Source organism: Lynx canadensis, chromosome E1 (genome assembly GCF_007474595.2).
Source record: "Lynx canadensis isolate LIC74 chromosome E1, mLynCan4.pri.v2, whole genome shotgun sequence".
In the NCBI taxonomy this organism is placed as follows: domain Eukaryota; kingdom Metazoa; phylum Chordata; class Mammalia; order Carnivora; family Felidae; genus Lynx; species Lynx canadensis.
Genome location: NC_044316.2, coordinates 49,387,001 through 49,404,888, shown reverse-complemented (window position 1 = coordinate 49,404,888; position 17,888 = coordinate 49,387,001). Strand labels below are relative to the sequence as shown.

The 17,888-nt window shown below is 38.2% G+C and overlaps 1 protein-coding gene across 4 annotated transcripts in view; it reads left to right on the top strand.

Moving 5' to 3' along the window:
* ABCA6 (ATP binding cassette subfamily A member 6) overlaps positions 1 to 17,888 on the top strand; it is a 60,977-nt gene that overhangs the window by 12,180 nt on the left and 30,909 nt on the right. For all 4 annotated transcript variants that reach the window (XM_030295632.2, XM_030295636.1, XM_030295635.1 and 1 more), the window contains 9 exons: positions 3,955 to 4,102; positions 5,670 to 5,835; positions 9,945 to 10,003; positions 13,357 to 13,467; positions 13,870 to 14,045; positions 14,257 to 14,376; positions 14,633 to 14,771; positions 15,306 to 15,396; positions 16,322 to 16,461. In XM_030295632.2, coding sequence (XP_030151492.1) covers positions 3,955 to 4,102; positions 5,670 to 5,835; positions 9,945 to 10,003; positions 13,357 to 13,467; positions 13,870 to 14,045; positions 14,257 to 14,376; positions 14,633 to 14,771; positions 15,306 to 15,396; positions 16,322 to 16,461 — 1,150 coding nt within the window. The remainder of the gene's footprint in view (positions 1 to 3,954; positions 4,103 to 5,669; positions 5,836 to 9,944; positions 10,004 to 13,356; positions 13,468 to 13,869; positions 14,046 to 14,256; positions 14,377 to 14,632; positions 14,772 to 15,305; positions 15,397 to 16,321; positions 16,462 to 17,888) is intronic.

The following is a 17,888-nucleotide window of genomic DNA, read 5'->3' as shown; positions in this document are numbered from 1 at the left end:
CCCCTAAGTGCTCTTTCAAATTAGCAGCATTTATGCTAAACAATTCTAGCCTAAGACTAGATTTGAGAATGTTATTATTCCAGTGTAGAAAAATCATCATAACATAAGGAAGTTTGAATAAGAACATCTTGAATAAGACAGAGTTTCCCCTCTCAGGTGTATTTTCATTCGGAAGCATTTTCTTCTTGTTTCTCATATGCAGCTATTCACCTTTCTTTTTTTCATTATTTATTTAAATTCAAGTGAGTTCACACACAGTGTAGTATTGGTTTCAGGAGTAGAACCCAGAGATTCCTCACTTACATATGACACCCTGTGCTCATCCCAGCAAGTGTCCTCCTTAACGCCCATCCCCCATTTAGCCCACCCCGCCCTTCCACTTCCCCTCCGGCACCCTTCAGTTTGCTCTCTGTATTTAAGAGTCTCTTATGGTTGGCCTCCCTCTCTGTTTTTATCTTATTTTTCCTTCCCTTTCCCTATGCGCATCTGTCGCGTTCCTTAAATTCCACATACGAATGAAATCATACGATATTCGTTTTTACTTTATATAATGAAGGCATTCTCTGTTAAAAATTGTGTAAACTGCTTTTGGAAACCTCAAATCTGAAAAGTTGTCAAGACTGTAAATACAGAGCGTAACAAACAGGTACTAAGTGTATCAAAACGCTCATGAGCTAGATCAAGAAATAGAAGGATGCCACAACTCCACTCTTTCCTCCTGAAGGTAAAAGTTTTGTGATCTTCACTTCCTCATCCCCACCTAATGTGTGTTCCTAAGCCTAAATTTTTAGTGTTGCCTGTTTTTAGTGTTGCCTGGAAATCTTTTCCAGTTTTTGACTACTATTAACGCTGCAAAAAATCCTTATGCATCTACCCTAGTGAATATGGGCATTCAGTTCTGTTCGGTACAGACCTCGGAGTTGGATAGTAGGATCTAGGATACATACATCTTAATCTTCATAGCTACTACCAAGTATTTTTCCAAAGTGGTTGAAACAATTTACTTTTGCACCAGATGTTTCGAGTTACAGTGGTCCCGAATCTTTACCAGCATTTGGTATTATTAGTCTGCCAAATTTTAGCCATTCTGGTGGATCTGCAATAAAAATCCTTGGGGTATTAATTTGCATTTTCCTGATGTTTGATGAAATTTCATTCTTCTTCGTACGCTTAGTGGCATTTTGGGTTTTCTCTTTTATAAAGTGTCTATCCAGGTTTCCCCCCACTTTTTTTTTAACTGACTTTTAGTCTTTTCCTTATTGCTTTGTAGGAATTTCTTACATACGCGAGCTATGAGACATTTGTTGCTGACATATTTACTTGCTCAATGGTGCTTTTAATGAGCGTTTTCTTTTCTGTAGAGTGCTTTTGTATCTTTAAGAAATCATTGCATTCCCCCACGGTCATAAAGATATTCTCCCAGGGGTGCCCGGGTGGCTCAGTCAGTTAAGCCTCCGACTCTTGATTTTGGCTCAGGTCATGATCTCTCAGTTCACGGGATCGAGCCCTGCATCCGGCTCTGAGCTGACAGCGCGGAGCCTACTTGGGATTCTCTCTCTGTCCCCTGTCGCTGCTCCTACCCAGCTCACCAGTGCACATATGCACGTGTGCTTTGTCTCCCCAGATAAATAAATAAGCTTAAAAAAATTTTTTTTTCTAAAGTTTGTCTCCCATGTTCTTTGCTGGAAACTCAATTGATTCTACTTTTACATTTGGATATAAAATCCATTTCAAAATAACTTTCGGATATCTATATGTAGAAGCAATATTAATTTTTCTACATGAATATCCAATTTCTTCCACTTAATTTGTTGAAAAGACCATCCTTTCCCTGGACAGACTGCTATATTTCCTTTGTCAGAGCTCAACCAATCCTGTATTAACCCATCTGTCTACTCTTGAACTGTTGCTACATTATCTTAAAATTGTTTTTGCTTTATGTGTCTTGATATATGGTGGTAACAGTTTTACCACTTGATTTTCTTCTCCAAAAAGAGACTTTTCTATTCTAGGTTCTTTGAATGGTGTAAGTTTTAGAATTAACTTATTGAGTGATACACACGCATATGTATGTGTGTACAAAGCTGTTCACGTTGGGATGCAGTTTGATTTTTTCAATCAGTTTCAGGGAAATTGACACTTTTCTTTTGATCATGAATAATACATCTTCACATTCATTTGCTCTTTGTAATTTGTTTTAAGTATTGAGAGCCTTGCACATTTTTTTATTTATTCCAAATTTTATATCCCTTTTTTAATATGTTTGATGCCATTATAAATAGCATCTGTGTTTAGATTCTTATTTTTAAATGTTTGTCATAAATGTAGAGAGATACAACTGATTTCTGTATATTGGCACTGTATCCAGTTTCCTTGCTATATTCTTTAAAACTAAGAGCGCCTGGGTGGCTCAGTTGGTTAAGCAGCCAACTCCTGATTTTGGCTCAGGTCACGATCTCATGGGTTCGTGAGGTCAAGCTTCACATTGGGCTCTGTGCTGACAGCACAAAGTCTGCTTGGGATTCTCTGTCTCCATCTCTCTGCCCCTCCCATGCTCTCTCTCTCTCTTTCTCTGTCTCTCTCAAAAATAAATAAATAAATAAACAAACAAACAAACAAACAAACTTTAAAAGCTAGTATTTTTCTAGGTTTTATCTTGGGATTTTCTTATGCATGATCATGTTGTCTACAAATAATGATAGTTTATTTTTTTCCTTTTGCAGTTTTTAATGTTAGTTACTTATTTTTCTTGCCTTATCGAGGAGACTGGGACCTCCAGTACAATGTTGAATAGAAATGCAGGCAAAGGAAAAGCTTTTGACATTTCACAAAAAGGATGATTTTTGGTATTGGTATGTGTACATCTATTTTGCCAGGTTTAGGAAGATCGCTTATCTTCTCAGTTTGCGAAGAGACTTTCTTTATTATATGTGGGTGTTGAATTGTATCAAATGCTTTTTACTCACCTATTTTACTAACCAGTTCACTTTCTCCTTCAATCTGGTTTATGTTGAATTGCATAGAGTGATCTTCAAATGTCAACCCAGGCTTGCATTTCCGGAATAAACTCAACTTTGTCGTGAAACGTTAACATTTTACATAAGTGGAGTTTATATTGTCCAGTGTGAGGAACTGGGCTTGGGAGCTGGACTTCATGTGTTGAATTCAGCTTTGCCACTCCTACGTGATTTTGACTTTGCTTGGTTAAGCCACTCAGTTTCTCTGTGCTTCAGTTTCACCATATGTAAAATGCACATAAAAATAACACAGCCTAGGGGCACCTGCGTGGCTCAGCCAGTTGAGCGTCTGACTTTTGATTTCAGTTCAGGTCATGATCTCATGGTTTGTGAGTTTGAGTCCCACGTCAGGCTCTGCGTTGACAACGTGCAGCCTGCTTGGGAATCTCTCTCCCCCTCTCTCTCAGCCCCTTCCTCTTTCCCTCTCTCTCTCAAAATAAATAAATAAACATTTAAAAAAATAATAAGGCCTACCTTATGAGGTTATGATAAGGATTAAATGAGATATTATAAAAAGCCTTAGAACAACATCTAGAACATTATACCTATTGTCACATGACAAAATTATAAACATATCTTTATTTGCAGTAATACCTAGAAAAAGTTCTCTTATCATTATCCAACTAAGATGCTTCAAATAATTTTTCATATTCTTTCAAAAACTTGTGTTCTTTTTGCTGCATAGAATAGATATTTTGCAACATTGCAATGACTTTATGAAAACAAGAAGATGTCCTATTTTTAGAACATTTTTTTTAAAATCGGTATTTCCTTCCACTATTCCTTTGTTGTCAGATAGAAATAGTTTCACCAATAACTTCATTATAAGGGCTTTTTAAAAACCTGTTTAATAAAATGATAAATCTTGCTGCCACACTGGATTATTTTTGTGTTTAATTTAAGTACTTATTAATGATTGTTTTTGCTTGAATCTTAGATTATCCACTTGGATAGTACTATGAACGGTGTAATTTTTCCTGACCCTTCAGGAGACTCCTATGTACTGATAGCAACTTTTTCTGTATTGGCTTTTGATGCGCTTTTCTACCTGGCATTGGCATTATATTTTGACAAAATCTTACCCTGTAAGTAAAAGTGGCTTTTCTTCGACCTCTGCATATGTTGATCACATTGTAGGTTTTTACTTAAGGTTATGTAAATGTACTTAAAGAAGTAAAGAATAACAGGGGTGCCTGGGCGGCTCAGTCGGTTAAGCATCCGACTTCGGCTGAGATCATGATCTTGTGGTTCATGAGTTCTAGCCCCGCGTCAGGCTCTGCTGACAGCTCAGAGCCTGGAGCCTGCTTTGGATTCTGTGTCTCCCTCTCTCTCTGCCCCTCCCTGCTCACACTCTGTCTCTCTCTCTCAAAAATAAATAAACATTAAAAATTAAAAAAAAAAGAAGTAAAGAATAACAAATATTTCCTATCACAAACTGAATGAGTTCTTTATTCCTGCTTCATAGTTTTAGCAGTTTGAAGGAATTTTCATGGGAAAGCAATTAGTCTTCTGCTTTTAATAATACACATTATGAATATTCAGCGATTAAATAATGGTACTTTTTTCAAGAATCCCTGAAAGTGTTTTCAAAGAATGATATGTAAGACTTGTTTCAAAATGAGCTGCAATAAATTAATTCCCCACATGGTTTTGGCAAGTGTCGATCTATCGTATGGTGGAAGGTGTTTAGTAAGTAGTTCTTACAAGAATGTGGGGCAGATTGTGAATTGAACATCCAGAAAGGGCCCCAGGTCTGGAACAATCAGGTTCTCCCCTACTCCCTCTCCTTCTTGGAGGACCACTTCACAAGATGACATGTCCATCCTTTAAGGAAGTAACAAAATAAAAATGAAAGAGGACGTTCTCAGCCTTATTCTGAAAAATTTTTAATCAGTTGTTCATATTTACAGAACTATATTACCCAGTTAAATTTTCTCTATCTTACCAACAACCAAAAATATCACAAGTGCAGACTTCCTGCCCACATGCTAGAATCAGAACACTTTTTTTTCTTGCACAATCTTATTTATTTTACTTTTTATGTTCTTTCCACTTTGTATTTAACCCTGTCTTCTACGCTTCTATGCAATTATTTTATATATTCCTATCTTTCTGTCACTTCTGGTTTAATATCTGAAAGCCCTTAGCAACAAATACTACTTCTGTGTTTTACATTTGGAAAATGACAGTGTATTTATCCTGAACAAATATAATTTCTTCCTGTACTTTACATACACATTCCATAGGGACTTCAGTACCACGTCCAGTCATATTGTTGCGATCAAGGGATTTCTGAAGTCCACAAACATGTTTCCAGTTATTTTTATGTGCCATATTAAGGCCTTCCCCCCTAAGTGTTCGGTTTCATTCATTCTAAATATATTTTGGACCCATTTTATTCAAGCCTTTGTATATGTATATTTATTGAAAGTTCTATGGTACTGTTTGGCTTTTGTGATAATATGTTATTTCCTTTGAATTTTCATTGTTTACTTCATGACCAGTTTTCTTTTCAATAATAAGAAGTTATAATGAAAACAATTTCTCTATGATGCTTAAGTCTAAGACACTCTGCACTATTTTGAATAAGGCTTCTTTGCTCTTGGTTCTAATGTTAATGATCCAATATTGTATTGCCTCTTGATGAATTAGGTGGAAATGAACGCCATCACTCTCCATTATTTTTCCTGAACTCGTCTTGTTTCCAACACCAAAGGACTAATAATAAGGTCACTGAGAAAGAAATACATCCTGAGCATCCTTCTGATGATTGTTTCGAACCTGTAGCTCCAGAATTCCAAGGAAAAGAAGCCATCAGGTAATCACACTTATACCAATATATGGGTGCAAGGCAAACTTGAACAAAATATTGAAGAAGAAATTTGTCTTTGTGAATGTCACTTTGAATTCTTCCACATGACCACCAACGGCTCTTGATTGCTCCTTGAAAGGAAAATTCTCTTTGCTTCGCTCCATATAATGTTACCACGTCACCCGCCATCTTGTCCCCCTCCTTATTTCTAACTTTTGTCTCATGACTCTCTTTCATGCTTACTCTTTTCTTTCTCCAAATTCCTTCCTCTATAGTTTCTCTGGCTTATGTGATATAATGGAAGAAGTAAGAAACTTGGACTCAAAAACTTTTAGACTTCAATACCACAATGCCCTCTCATCTGATGTGTAATCTGAGAAAAAAAAATGTGTAAGTTTCTCTGGATCTCCCACCCTGTAATGAACAAGAGTAATATTTACTTTGTAGGATTGTTTGAAATTCATATAAGGAGTTCTTAAAATATCTCTGCCATCAGATCCTACCTCAAGCGATTCTAATTCAGGGAGTATGGGCTTAGGCCCAAGAATTTGCAGATTTTTAAGAAGCCCTATAGGTTTTTCTAATGTGCCCTAAAATTGAAGAGCCAGAGGGTTTTAAATATAAACCACTCATTTAGCCAAAATTCACATAGTGCCTGCTAGGAACCAGACACGCACTTAATACTCAACCAAAGCTTGTAAGGTGGGCACTTCTATTTGGCCCATCTTATAAATGAGAAAGGTGAGGTTCTGAAAGGTTAAGTCTCTTGTCCAATGTCACGCATTCATAAATGGGGAGCCAGGATGGGAATCCAGAGTCTGTCTATTCTCTTAGCCCCTGGCCACTGTAGAGATGTCAGGAGGTGAAGGAAGAGGAATAAAATGGCACTATAGCTAGGAAGTGATCTATTTCTGCCTAAGACAAAGAGCATAAGGTGAACTTACATACCTGAACTTCATCCTTCTAATTCAGACCCTATTTTCTGTTAAGCTTCCTGAGGGGCCACAGCTCCTACCGACCTCAGCTCTATGAAAACATCTATCTGAAAGAGAAAGGCCAAGTGAGGAATAATCCCCCAAAACTCAATGTCCTCAGTTCCTCTTCACTGGTTGAGAACACAAAAAATAAACTCTATTACTGTTCAAATTATAATAACTTTCAGATGTAATCTTCCAAAAAAGTCTTGAGGTTAGTTATGTAGATCAAAAGATGTTTGTTTTTCTACTTCTGCAAAAGAGAGAAGAGTAAAATGTCCTCACCCGCCATCTTTGTTCCCCTTACTTCCCAAACCTGACCCATCTATGCAGTGTTAACTCTAGAGGTCCCTGTCTCTTGGTCTGGATTCTTTACTAAAGTGGAGGTTGGAGCCACTAACAAATCAGGAAAGAAAAGTCATCTGATCCAAGACCTCTACACTAAAGCGTTTGACTCCATTGCAGGACAACTCACCCCAGATCCACACCAAAGTAGCAAACCAGGCTTAGGTGCCCAACCTTGTAGCTCTTCAGTGACAAGTTTCTGTACATTTCAGTCACCAGTGAAGCAGGTTCTGGGGCTTCAAGACAGCCTCAAGTTGACTGTTTACCACCCAACATTAGACACTGTTCCCAGTGCATACGTCTTAACTCTTCTTTCCTCATAGCGACCCTTTCTTAGGGAAACCCTTGCCTTCCCCACCACTAGACAAGTGTCAACACTATCACAATCAATCCCAATATGTTGCATGGATCTAGAAGGTACTACTGTAATGATTCCCTTTTTCCCAGGTGGTCTCCCCTTTATATGCCAATGGACACTTCCTCTTTCCCTTGCAGCCTGTGAGCTATACATATCTGAAAGTATAGAGGAATTCATGCAGAGCTCTAACCAGAATCAAGATCATGGCTATGTAAAAATATCTATATTTTATTCAAAACTGGCTCCCTCTCACCCATTACTGCCTCCTCCCAATTTTTCCTTCTCTGGGATCACTTGTATGCACAACCGTCCATTCCTATAACTTTAGCCCATTCGTGCAACATTCCCAGAGCGTAGACAGGATGTCTGCCCCAAATGGCTATCTTCATCTCTGAAATCCAAAAACAACCGGCTACTCCTAAAGGGAAGTTTCTTTAGTAAAATAAAACATTAAGGGGCACCTGGGTGGCTCAGTCGGTTGAGCATCTGACTCTTGATTTTGGTTCAGGTCATGATCCCAGAGTTGTGGAATCAAGCCCCATGCAGAGTCTGCTTAAGATTCTCTCTCTCCCTTTGCCCCTCTCCCCTGCTCATGAATGATCTCTCTCTCTCTCTCTCTCTCTCTCTCTCTCAAAAAAAAAAAAAAAAAGAAAAAACCCCACACACATTAAAACCCCACTTCAATGGGTGTCCCACTGTGGTCAGATTCAGCACCATTTTAAGCCTTTCTCTTTTATATTTCCTGACTCTTTGGTGTAACCCCACCCACTGCCAGTCCTGGTTGAATAATTGTCCTTACTTTAATTTTGATCCATGCTCAGAAAAGCGGTTGACCAAATTATTTCCCTTTGAATTAAAGATGCCACCGTACATGATCTTATGTAGTCATGACATCTCTAACTTGTCAGAGCCTGGTTCCTGCCTCTTCCTGTATTAGTTCCCTTTGGGATTCTAATGTTCATTCAAGTTTGGTCATTACCCATTTAGAGGGGTGTGTGTGTGTGTGTGTGTGTGTGTGTGCATGTGTGATATTCGAATGAAACCTTTAGATGTGGGAGCCTAATGCTGGGAGGAAAGGATAGGGTTAGCATTAGGTTGGTGTAAAAACCATGAGAATCAACGAGATAACCCATCAAGAGAGTCAAGAATGGGAAGACCATCATGTACCTGGAGAACACTGTGGAACACCAAGATAATGTGTCTGGCAAAAGAAGAGGACCTTACAAGGAAACCAAGATGAAACATTTAGGAAAATAGGAAGAAAGCCAGTAAATCCAATGTTACCTTGAACGTAGACATTTTCAACCAGGACACCGACACCAATAGCGACCCATAATCCAATAAGTAAGGAAAGAGAAGTCTTTGTTGCATTTAATAATTAGGGGGCCACTAATGATTTCAGTATGAGGAGGTTCACTAGAATAGTGGGTTCAGAGTGATCGAGGAGGAAGTGAGAAAATGGACATGGAAAGAATTTGCTCCTGTTTTAAAAAAATTTTTTAAACATTTTTTCATGTTTATTTTTAGGGGGGGCGGGTCGAGAGAGATTGGGAAACAACAGAATACAAAGCAGGCTCCAGGCTCTGAGCGGTCAGCACAGAGCCCACTGCGGGGCTCGAAGGGGCTCAAACTCATGAACCAGGAGATCATGACCTGAGACAAAGTCAGGCACTTAACCCACTGAGCCACCCAGGTGCCCCGAAAATATTTTTTTTAATAAGAGGAGGAGAGGGGCGCCTGGGTGGCTCAGTCGGTTAAGCATCCGACTTCAGCTCAGGTCACGATCTCACGGTTCATGAGTTCGAGCCCCACGTCGGGCTCTGTGCTGACGGCTCGGAGCCTGGAGCCTGCTTCTGATCCTGTGTCTCCCTTCTCTGTTCCCCCCTGCTCGCACTCTGTCTCTCTCTCTCAAAAATAAATAAAGATTAAAAAAAATTTTTTTTCTAAAGAGGAGGAGAGAAATCTGATTGTATCCAAAGCAGAGTACAAGGCCAAAGAGAAGCTATCAGAGAGGAAACTATAGAAAATGCAGGTGACAGAGGGTCTGATGAATGAACAAGGTTGAAAGGGGTGGGAGGGGATGGGAGGGCATGGGAGAGGGTGAGAGGGGAGAGTTAAAGAGTGCAGATTAACGAGCTGATTGTGTACAGAGTAGAAAACATCCAAAGACAGAAGGTGAGAACCATTCTAAAGTGTTCTGCTTCTCCAAGCAAAACATTAATAATTTAACTGTAACTTTCTAAAGCGACTTTTATTTTCTCTCTTGGGGAAAATGCTCACTCAAAAGCAAGTCTCTGTCTTTCTGAGCAGACTGGTTATAGCATCCCTTATTTCACATACGGGGGTTGGTGTATCTGTCACTGTGACCGGGGTTGTTCCTGACCTCTGCTGCTTTCACTTCTGCGTTGGCTGAGTCAACACCACTTCTGTCATTGCAGAATCAAAAACGTCAAAAAAGAATATACAGGAAAGTCTGGAAAAACAGAAGCACTGAAAGGTAAAGAGAAACGTTTCATTGTTTCATTGACTTCTTTATTGCAAAAAATGGGGAGAATTCCACGTGAAAAATGAGCACATGCACACGAGCAAAACAGAAAAAGAAAACAGAATACAAACAAGCTAACAGCCACCATTTGGAGATTAACTGTGATTGAGAACTGGCTATAAAATCCTTCCAGGTGTTTCATGGATTCACTAATTTACAGGAATAGGGCCATGCAATGAAAGGTATGATTTCACTTTGGTTTTAAAGACGGCTTGCTAAAAACAATGTTGTATTTTATTTGCACTGTGAGGAAAGACCATCTAGACGTAAAATTGATATATATATTTTTATACTAGCCAGGAAATTTATATAGTTTCTATGCACTGGTGAGATTAACTAAAACAAGGTGAGTACAAACAGGGGATTGCTGGAGGGGAGGTGGGCGGGGGGGATGGGTTAAACGCGTGATGGCCATTAAGGAGGGCACTTTTGGGGAGGAACACTGGGTGTCATATGTAAGCGATGAATCACTGGGATCTGCTCCTGAAACCAAGACTACACTTTATGTTGATTAACTTGAGTTTAAATAAATAAATAAATAAATAAATAAATAAATAAATAAATAAATAACTTGAGTTTAAGTAAATAAATAAATAAATATTAAAAATAAATAAAACAAGGTGAGTAACCCCATTGACCATGAATGAAATTTCACAAGTGACCATCTCCACGGCAAACACAGTTAGAAGTTTGAATGAACCAATGCATCTGATAAGATTCTGACAAATAGTTTTCGGTAACAAATACTTAGGTAAGATCCAAGTTAGTGGCCTCATTTTATAGAGGACAGCCTGTGTTTATTAGTAATGATTTTTAGGAAGAATGTGACTGATTTTTACAAGAGACGGGAAACCTGAGAAGTTACAAAAGAAGAGCCAGAGACCTTCCCTAAGGTTCATGGCATTTACTTTTTAGTCCGTAGTGTGCCTTAACTCAGTCTCACTTCCCCCTCTGAGGTCATTTCTCACTTTGAGAATTTTCTGTACCCGTGTCAGCAAATTTGTTCTCCGCCCCACTGCCTACCCCCAGGTTTTTCCCATCCAATACCATCTCGATCTGTGGTTTCTTTCTTGAATTTTCGCCAAGGATACATTGAAGTCTTTTTTAAATTTGTCATTTCAGTTTTCCAGCGTGCATTATGAACCACTTTTGTACTCGTCAATAACCATGAACGACTTTTTACAACATCTTCAAAAAAATTAAAAAATTAGAAGTGATGAAAATCACTGCATAGAAACGCTATATGAAATCAACAGTTCCAGGGGCTCTTGGGGAAGTAATGGGGAGTTGCATGCTCTCAACCTTCTCCCCTCGCAGTTACTTCCTGTAGCAACTTTGGAACACCTTTGGGAACACGCTTTGAAGCCCTTACCCGCAGCCCGGCTTTCACTGGCTAAATGGGATTCCCATGTGTGGACACCTCAATTGACTGACACTAGTGAATGAAATTTGGCTTGTTTCCAATTTTGTCCTTATCATAAAAAGAAAAAAAAAAAACACTAGGGGGTGACTGAGTGGCTCAGCAGGGGCTCAGGTCCTGATCTCAGTTCCATGAGCTTCACATTGAACTCTATGCTGTCAGCTCAGAGTGGCTTTGGATCCTCTGTCTCCCTTTCTCTTTGCCCCTGCCTCACTCGCTTTCTCTTTCTCTGTCTCAAAAACAAATAAATTAACGTTAAAAAAACCCCACCGTAATAAGCCTTCTTGTTTAATGATTGTGAATATAATTGTGGATACAAATTTCTAAAAGCAGATAACTCAAAGGGACTATATTTTTAAGATTTTTATGCATATTTCAAATCATTTCCCTCCAAGGTTATAAAAATGCATACACTTGTGGGAAGAAGCAATAATTAAAAGCAACAGCAGTAATAATAGGAACATTTAAAGTTTATTGACTTCCATGGAAACAATGATAAGTGAGTTACACTGACTTTTTCACTGAATCCTGTCAGATAAATAGTATCTCTCCCATTTTGCAGATGAGGAACTGAGGCTTGTATTTCTTTTTTTCCAGTTAATATGGGTCAGTTCCAGGATAGAGATCATCAGTTTTCTCTTACTTTTGAAAACGTCATTTTTTCCATTTGTAAACAGTAAATGTAAAACTTGTTAATGTGCTTGTTTAGTTCTCCCAATATTATTTATTAATTAATTCATCTTTTTGATGAATTTAAAAGCCTGTTTCATTAATCTTTATTTTTTCTGTTTACTTTGGTCCATCTTAGGCTTCTTTTACATTCCATAGTCAGTGTGTCCTAAAGCAATAACATATTATTTTAATTATTATATTTATCCCAGTGGTGTTACTCTATTACTAACATATTACTTTAATTATTATAGTTCTCCAATACTAACATATTATTTTAATCATTAATAATTTTAATATCATGTGGCCAAGACTAATTCCTTATTATTCTTTCATTTTTCTTAATTATTGGAGCTTATTTTTCCAATGATTTTTAGAATCTTTGAAACGAATTATAAGTGGTGTTTTAATGGATTGGATTACAATAGGAAGAATATTCCCTTTACATGTAATTATTATTCCTAGTACATTTAATGGTTGAGTAAAGTGAACCTCATAGTGTTTAGTTCATCCAAGGTCATCCAGATAGAAAATGAATGAACTGGAATTCATCCCAGTTGTTAATTAATTTCAATAATGTCTGAAAGTAGGTCACAAATGTAACTGAAGGAACCTGATCTTTTAGACTTAATGTATTATAAAATTCTTAAGAATTTCATCCAACGACTTTCCAAAACAGAATGTGGTTTTCACTTGGTGGTAGAGAAAACAAACAAAAAATAATAATGGAAAGGATTCTTAGGTGAATGACTTTCTTCTACTGACCTGTAAGTGCAAAAGGTTTGTAATGAAAGAATAGAAAATTTATAACAGGGGAAAATATAATTTTTGGTTGATATATTTTAAAAGGTAATTAATGTCATGAGAAATGTTTATCATTTAATATTTGAAGTGTAGGCTAGAAAAGAATACAGAATATGATCAAAATCTGTATATATATTTACATGTTCACATATGCACATGCATATACAATGGAAGTAATTGTGTTCCAATGTTAATATTTGAAATTGTAATTAATTTGGTCTTCTTAGGTGGTTGTATGTATTTCCAAGTACTGTACAGGAAGCATGTTATTTTAGCAGCCAGGAGAATATTGGATAAACTATTGCAAGACTTGAGAATATCCAACTAAAATTAATTTTTTGTTCTATGTTTAGAACCAAGCCCTTTCTAACGCCCTCTTATTTTTAATGTTAATATTCTATTCTAAAAACAGACTTACTCCTTGACATATATGAAGGGCAAATCACAGCAATTCTGGGTCATAATGGAGCTGGCAAATCTTCATTACTAAACATCCTTAATGGATCGTCTGTTCCAACAGAAGGTGAGCAAAAAGAAATTTCTCAAAGGCAAGATGTGCAGTGATAGAATGAGGTCATATGTTGCCTTTCTTATTTTAAGGTTAAATTTGACTGTGTAAGAGCAAATAATGTTTGTTTATCTAACATTGCTTGCCAGACTCCATGATTTTGAATATGTCTCATGTTTCCCAGGTTTTCGTGAAAAGCATTATCCTTATTCCATTGTTATGTGATATTCCAGGGAAAATATAGACCACCCTGAACATATATCTATGTTAAGGTTAATCCAGAGTTGTTGATAAATTACAAAGTCATTATTTTAGATATTTGTGGACATAATGCCAATGTTTTCCTGTAGAAGATCTTAAGCATTAATAAACACTCTCTCTTCCCAATGTTAAATTATTTTTAACTTCTGTGTTTAGGATCAGTTACCATCTATAATAAAAATCCCTCTGAGACACAAGACTTGGAGGAAATCAGAAAGATGACTGGCGTGTGTCCTCAATTCAATGTTCAATTTGACATCCTCACGGTGAAGGAAAACCTCAGGCTGTTTGCTAAAATAAAAGGGATTCGGCCACAGGAGGTAGAACGAGAGGTAAAGGACCATGCCTTGGATTAACAGGGTAAATTTGCCAAGCTAAATCATGACCACAGAATTCCCCTCAGGGATTTACCTACCCGGTCAGGAACAAAATTTAGGCAAAGAGGTCCTAGTAAAAAATACAGATCTACTGCTGTCGTGGACGGTTAAAATCGTATAGTCCGCATCATCTTGGATTTTAAGTGTTGTGTGTTTTCTTGCGTAGGTACAAAGGATTTTATTAGAATTGGACATACAAAACATTCAGGACAACCTCGCTGAACATTTAAGTGAAGGACAGAAAAGAAAGCTGACCTTTGGGATTGCTATTTTAGGAGATCCTCAAGTAAGTGTGGCGATGCGTGCTGTGGAATGTGGACTGAATATTAGTAAAAAGTCGGGGTCTCCTTTGACCCCTAAAAGTAGCAGAGGTGTCATTGTAATGTGTCAAGAGAGACTCCGCTGGTAAACTACGATTGCAAGCATTCTGGAACATAAACGCTGGGTAGTTATTATTATTTGCTATTTACTGTTCTCCATGCTACCATGTGGAAATAGTTACCGCGGGAGAGAGAGATTTTATACGTTGTCATCCTCTGTAGATTTTGCTCTTAGATGAGCCAACTGCTGGGTTGGATCCCTTTTCAAGGCATCGAATGTGGAGCTTCCTCAAGGAGCACAAAGCAGGCCGCGTGATCCTCTTGAGTACCAATCTCATGGATGAGGCTGACATCCTGGCTGGTAATTGTTGGTGTTATCTCAGTATTACGATAAAGAATTGGGGAAATGTGTATCTCTAGGGCAAGCGTTGTGCTCCCGTGACCTCGGCGAACCTTCCGTGTCATGGCCGCCGTCTGGGGAGTCTAATACCCTATAGAACTCCACACCGACTGGATTATGACCGCTCATGAAAAAAAAAACCGTGATTGTTTTAGCTTTCAATGAGTCTAAACATTGAAATCGATATATGTGGGGTTGAAACATATCCACTTATTGTTTGGCCTCCAGAATAGAAAATGGGCCAATGGAATTTCTGGGAATTTTTTTTTTTTCAAGAATTATTGGAGGGCGCAGACATAGACTAGAATTCAGAATTTCATTTTAAATGCATCAATTTTAATGGGTATTTCAAATTTTTAAAGGCGTATTCAATATATTCATTTCCTGTGGAACACTTTTCCTTTGGAAATCTGAGCTTTGGTTCCTCACCTGTATTTTCTAGTGAGGGAAAAAATGACTCCCAACATCCTTTCTTTCTTGCTTCTTTTTAATCAGATAGAAAAGTGATCATGTCCAATGGGAGACTGAAGTGTGCAGGATCTTCTGTCTTTTTGAAGAGAAAATGGGGTCTTGGATATCACTTAAGGTAAAGACTTTGGGGGTAGATTGGATGTACGCATATCTATGTTTTCAATGCTGGTATATCAAAAAGGCAGACCATTATGAGGGCCAACTGTCCTTGTGCTCCGTATTTGCCAAACTAGTGACTAGTCCTCCCCGAATGTTTTTCTTGTCTCCTTGTATCTCCAGTAATGCTAATGATATGCAAAATTGCAAGATTAGAAGCCCAGGCTGACAGCTCCCAGGAGGGCTGGGCCACTTTCCAGGTACCTGCTCTGTGCATCCTAAAGGCATCCTCAGCCTCTGTCTTCTTCCCACCCTCCACTTCCCCCCGGCTGATTCATACAATCCTGGAACATAGTTTCATTCTTTCATTGGGCACAAAATGAAATAGTTTCAGAAGCTAGTATCAAACGTGGGAATAAATCTGGTGGCAGAGAGGAAGAGTACCGTGTCTAACCAGAAAGTGTGCCTAGGTGAAAAGAATTAAAAAAAAAAAACAAAAAAAAAACAAACCCAAACCTAAAAACCTTATGTGCAAACAAAACACACACATAGGCCAAACCTCTCTGTTAGTCACTAATTCCCGATACCTGCACAGTCTGGTGTAGTAATTATTTTCCCTAAGCAATTCCTTCTGCCTAGTGTTCTCACCTGTCTCTGCTTTTCTTCCTACTGGAAGTATAGTTTCAATTACAGCATGTATTTGTTTGTCTATCTGTAGTTGTTCTGAATTTATACACCTTCTCTGTATAGGTCAAAAGACTTGTCAAACTGATGGTATTATTATTATTATTACTTCTGTTGTGGTTATTATTATTTTACTCATTTCGTTTGTCCCCTAAAGCCAAGTAAAGCGGTACTCAAAGGCTAGGTATTCAATAAAAGCTCTTCTTTTGTGACAGCAGTAGAGAAAACACAAATCAATGATCTTTTCTTTTAAATATTAGTTTGTACAGAAATGAAATATGTGATCCAGAAAAAATAACATCCTTCATTAATCATTACATCCCTGATGCTAAATTAAAAACAGAAAACAAAGAAAAGCTTGTGTATACCTTGCCTGTGGAAAGGACAAATAAATTTCCAGGTAACTTTAGTACGATTATAGTGGAATGAAATTTGGGAACAAGTCTTTACCCCATTCTTACAGTTTTCATTATTTAAGTGGATTTGGATTTGGTTTCTCTGAAAAGCAGAACTCGAGATGAAGACTTTAGTGCAATATGTTTGGTAATTGATGTCTAGAAACACCAGCAGGAAATGGGACATGAGAGAGGGAATGGAAGGAAGCTAGGGAAGTTTGCATTATTGAATAGGTGTTTGCAATAAGAATGTGAGATATAATATCACTGGCGTAAATAAATGAATCGGAGAGCAAGGGGCTCGGAGTTATGTCACCAGAGGGGTGACAAAGCTGGGGTGTTTATTCACCGCTCCCTATCCTTCATCAGTGAAGGGTTGCTTCCGGGAGCATGACGTTTCTAACCCATATGGCTTGTGCTCAACATGAACTCAACATACTTCAGAGCCCAGAAAAAAATGCCATCAGACAGGTGTTAATAAGCAGATTTACTGTGTCTAAGTGAGTACAGAAGAGATAGGGGTGGGGCATCGGGGTGTCTGCTATAGATTCCCTTTTGTATTTTAATTTCATTGTGCATAGATTTACTTTGCAGGAAGAAAAAAACCCCGTAGTTTATTTGTTCCACAAAAGCGTTCCCCCTGGGTTCTGTGTGTTGGGTAGCAGTCCCAACCTAGGATTTGTTCCATAAGTAATTCTAATAATCGCTAACTCTTTCTGCAATGTTTACTGCGGGTCAGGCACTATTCTACTAGTTTTGGACATATCAACTATTGAGTCCTCACAACTATTCTATGAGGTGGGTGCTAGAGTTTTCCCTGTCTTAACAATGAGGAGATATATCTCAGTCTTTTTTTATTTAAGCAGCTTCCCTTTTGTTTGAACATTTAGCTTATTAAAGGTTTAACTCTCTGCGGGGCTGATTTACACAGACTCATTTGGGTGACTGGATCTTTTTAAGCAAATACTCAGGAATTCAGATTTAGTCTCACCCCCCAGATAAGGCAGCTCTCTGTGTCCTTGTAGGAGCTGGAAGATGACGTTCTCACGTCCCCAGGCTGTACTATGTTATTCTGTTCTGGGACTAATGTCCAGTGAGATACAACTAACCTACCTTCTATTTTGGTTGGGGAAGGAGAAGAGTGAGTTATGTGCTGACGCCACCATGAGAACATGTCACACCAGAGTCCCCGGCCTCTGCAAGTCCAATGGCACACATATGTCCTGTACAAAATATGGAAGAGATAAATAATACATATTTATTGGGAACTACTAAAGAAAAGACACTTCTCGAGGCACTAGTGATGCAGAATTAAATAAGACATAGGAGTCCCTACCCTCACAGAGCCTACATTCCATTGGATGGGGAGAAGTGGACACACACAATAAGCCAAGCTATGTTACAATTTTATAATACAATAAGAAACAAGGCC